The 3,956-nt window shown below is 41.7% G+C and overlaps 2 protein-coding genes across 2 annotated transcripts; both read left to right on the forward strand.

The window, feature by feature from the left end:
• The first annotated feature begins 214 nt into the window (after window positions 1-214).
• Window positions 215-1,745, forward strand: LOC142174374 (uncharacterized). Its single transcript, XM_075240158.1, has 4 exons — window positions 215-498; window positions 590-776; window positions 831-975; window positions 1,096-1,745. The coding sequence occupies exons 1-4, from the start codon at window positions 215-217 to the stop codon at window positions 1,743-1,745; spliced, it is 1,266 nt and encodes a 421-aa protein (XP_075096259.1).
• A 1,049-nt stretch (window positions 1,746-2,794) lies between these two features.
• Window positions 2,795-3,523, forward strand: LOC142174375 (uncharacterized). The gene has a single exon (XM_075240159.1). It carries the CDS (start codon window positions 2,795-2,797, stop codon window positions 3,521-3,523), a length of 729 nt encoding a protein of 242 aa, XP_075096260.1.
• The last annotated feature ends 433 nt before the right edge of the window (window positions 3,524-3,956 follow it).

Genomic DNA, 3,956 nt, shown 5'->3' on the forward strand with positions numbered 1-3,956 from the left:
CTAACCCGCAAGGGCAAGGCAACCAACAGTGGCAAAATGACCAAGATAGCTCAAATAAAGGGAATTGGAATAACAACAACAACAACTTCTCAAATCGGAGTTCAAACCCTTATGTTCCACCAAAGGGGCAAGGTTCCTCAAGTGATTCCAGTTGGAAACCATGCTTGAACCGGTATTGCAAAATCAAGAAAGGTCCGACATTTTTATGATGAATATGACCGAGCTTGTTGGTTCTTATACCGCATCCATTTCAAAATTGGAGATGCAAATGAGAGATATCTCTAGGGAACAAAATCCAAAGCAAAAGGGGACACTTCCAAGTGACACATTTGCGAACCCAATGGGTAGTGGGAGTGGTCCAACTTCTCATTGCATGGATATTACTACCCAGAGTGGGAAGGTACTACAAGGAGAGAGTGAACAAGTGGTTGAAGTGGAAGAGTCCGAACAAGAAGTGAGGCATAAGTTGAAGAGCCAATTGTTGTTGAAGCTAAAAAGGTCCCGGAAGATTTGAAAGTTCAAGAAGTGAACCGGGAAGAGGTTAAGGAAAAGGTAAAAGAGACACCAAAAACTCTACCACCTTTGCTAGACCTCCTCCTCCTTTCCCTCAAAGAGTTGCGAGGAAGGTTGAAGATAGCAAACTCGAAAATTTCTATGACATTCTCAAGCAGTTATCGGTAAATATTTCATTCGTGGAAGCATTTCAAGAGATGACGGGTTTTGCTAAGTATTTGAAAGACTTGATCACCAAGAAGAAAACCACCAAGAATGAAGTGGTGAATGTGACTCACCGGGTTAGTTCCATCATTGCAACAACCACCGTTCAAAAGAAAGAAGACCCGGGAGCCTTCACCATTCCATGCACTATTGGGACGCATGATTTTGCAAGAGCTCTTTGTGATAATGGGGCTAGCATCAACTTAATGCCTCTTGCTATTTACAAGCAAGTGGGGTTAGGTATGCCAATGCCTACAAGTATGAGGTTGCAAATGGCGGATCGTTCCATAAAGAGACCGGTGGGAATTGTAGATTATGTGCTTATGAAAGTGGGATAGTTCCATTTGCCCGCTGATTTCGTAATCCTTGATTATGCAGTTGAGAAAGAGATCCCTATCATCTTGGGGATACCATTTCTTGCTACAGGAAGAGCATTGATGGATTTGGAACGGAATGAAATCAAGTTTCGTGTGAATGATGAAGAGGTCACATTCCAAGCTAGAAAGGGTATGAAACTGCCACATGAATATGAAAGCATCTCGGTGATTAATGTTGTTGATGAAGTGGAAGATGCAGTTGAAATGAAGATAGAAGAACAATGTCTCGGTGAGGCGTTGGCGGCTATTTTGGTAAACTTCGATGGTGAAGATATAGAGGGGTATATGGAATCAATAAATGCATTGGAAAGGCTTGGATCCTACACTTATGCTCCAAAGAAACTCTCTCTCGACTTGGAGAATAGAGTCACTCCTCCCTCAAAGCCTTCAATTATTGAGCCGCCGCAACTAGAGCTCAAACCACTTCCACCGTACTTGAGGTATAAATTTCTTGGCTCTTATGACACTCTACCGGTAATTATTTCTTCTTTGTTGAATGATGTGCAGGTAGAACAATTGTTGAATGTATTGAAGGAGCATAGGCAAGCTATTGGGTGGACAATTGCGGATATACGAGGGATTCCCGCCGAAATATGCAAACACAAGATCCAATTGGAGAATGAGAGTAAACCAAGTGTGGAGCATCAATGAAGGTTAAATCCTTCCATGCATGAGGTCGTAAAGAAAGAAATCATCAAGTGGTTGGATGTCGGGGTAGTCTATCCCATTGACGATAGTTCTTGGGTGAGTCCGGTGCAATGTGTGTCGAAAAAGGGAGGCATAATCGTGATTGAAAATGATAAAAATGAGCTCATCCCAACAAGAACAGTGAGCGAATGTAGGGTTTGTATGGATTATCGGAAGCTAAATAGTGCTACGTGCAAGGACCATTTCCCTATGCCTTTTATTGATCAAATGCTTGATCAGCTAGCGGGAAGGTCATTCTACTGTTTCTTGGATGGATATTCCTGCTACAACCAAATAAATATTGCATTGAAAGATCAGGAAAAGACAACATTCACTTGTCTATATAGGACATTTGCATTTAGTCGGATGTCATTTGGGCTATGCAACGCTCTGACTACTTTCCAAAGGTGCATGATGTCAATTTTCTCAGGCATGGTGGAAGATTTCTTAGAGGTATTTATGGACGATTTCTCTATCGTAGATGATTCTTTTGAGCATTGTCTAGACAACCTTAGACAAGTACTTAAGAGTTGTGAAGAAACAAACCTTGTGCTAAATTGGGAGAAATTCCACTTCATGGTGGACGAGGGCATTGTTTTGGGCCACAAAATTTCCAAACAAGGCATAGAGGTTGATCGGGCAAAGATCGAGATCATTTCCAAGCTTCCTCCACCTACTTCAGTTAAAGGTGTCCGAAGTTTTTTGGGGCATGCCGGCTTCTATAGGTGTTTCATCAAGGACTTCTCCAAAATTGTAAATCCCATATGAAAACTCCTTGAGAAAGATGCAAAGTTCGTATTTGATGAGACGTGCCTCAAAGCCTTTGAGTAATTGAAAGAAAAGCTTACCACGACACCTATTATTGTCACACCCGATTGGTTTCTTCTATTTGAACTAATGTGTGATGCTATAATGTAGCTATTGCGGCAGTGCTTGGCCAACATCATAACAAGATTCTTCACCTTGTCTATTATGCAAGCAAGACACTCAATGGTGCTCAAATAAATTAAACTATGACTGAGCAAGAACTTCTTGCCATTGTCTATACTTTTGAAAAATTTCGGGCTTATTTGTTGGGGTCCAAAGTCATAGTATACACCGACCATGCTGCTCTTCGGTATCTTATGGCGAAGAAAGATGCCAAACCAAGATTGATTTGGTGTGTCCTTTTGTTGCAAGAGTTTGACTTTGAAGTCAAGGATCGGAAAGGGACGGAAAATCAAGTTGCGGATCACTTATCTAGGCTTGAAGAGGTAGGGAGACCAAAAGAAGACCTTGAAATCAATGATGTTTTTCCAGATGAACACATATTGGCATTGTCTAACACATTTTCTCCTTGGTATGCCGACATCGCTAACTTCTTGGTTAGTGACCTTATTCCCGATGGATTGGAAGCTTATCAAAAGAAAACGTTCTTGCGGGAGTATAGGCATTACTATTGGGAGGAACCCTTTTTGTTCCATATTTTTGCCGATAACATCATCCTACGGTGTGTTCCGGAAGATGAGGTAATGCCAATTCTCACGGCATGCCATGATTCGCCGGTTGGGGGTCATCATGGAGGAAATCAGATAGCGGAAAAAGTTCTTGAATGTGGCTACTATTGTTCAATGATCTATCAAGATGCAAATCAAATTGTCAAGGCATGTGACCAATGTCAAAGACAAGAGTCAATATCTAAAAGACATGAGATGCCGATGAATTTTGTATTAGAAGTTGAGATCTATAATGTGGGGGGATAGAATTTATGGGCCCCTTCGTGAGCTCGTATGGCATTACCTACATCTTGGTGGCAGTGGACTACGTCACTAAATGGGTCGAAGCAATTGCCTTAGCTAACAATGAACCAAGGAGTGTGATCGCATTTTTGAAGAAGAACATATTCACACGGTTTGGTAATCCAAGGGTCATCCTGAGTGATGGTGAGTCTCATTTTTGCAATAAGGCTTTCATCGGGCTGCTTGAAAAATATGGTGTAAAGCACAAGGTGGCCTCACCCTATCATCCTCAGTCGAGTGGTTAGGTTGAAGTTTCGAATAGAGAAATCAAAAACATCCTAGAGAAAACTGTCAATGCAAACAGGACCGACTGGTCAAAGAAGCTAGATGATGCGTTGTGGGCATATTACACAGCATTTAAGACCCACATTGGCACTTCACCATACAGGTTGATTTT

Source organism: Nicotiana tabacum, chromosome 20, assembly GCF_000715075.1.
Source record: "Nicotiana tabacum cultivar K326 chromosome 20, ASM71507v2, whole genome shotgun sequence".
NCBI lineage: Eukaryota > Viridiplantae > Streptophyta > Magnoliopsida > Solanales > Solanaceae > Nicotiana > Nicotiana tabacum.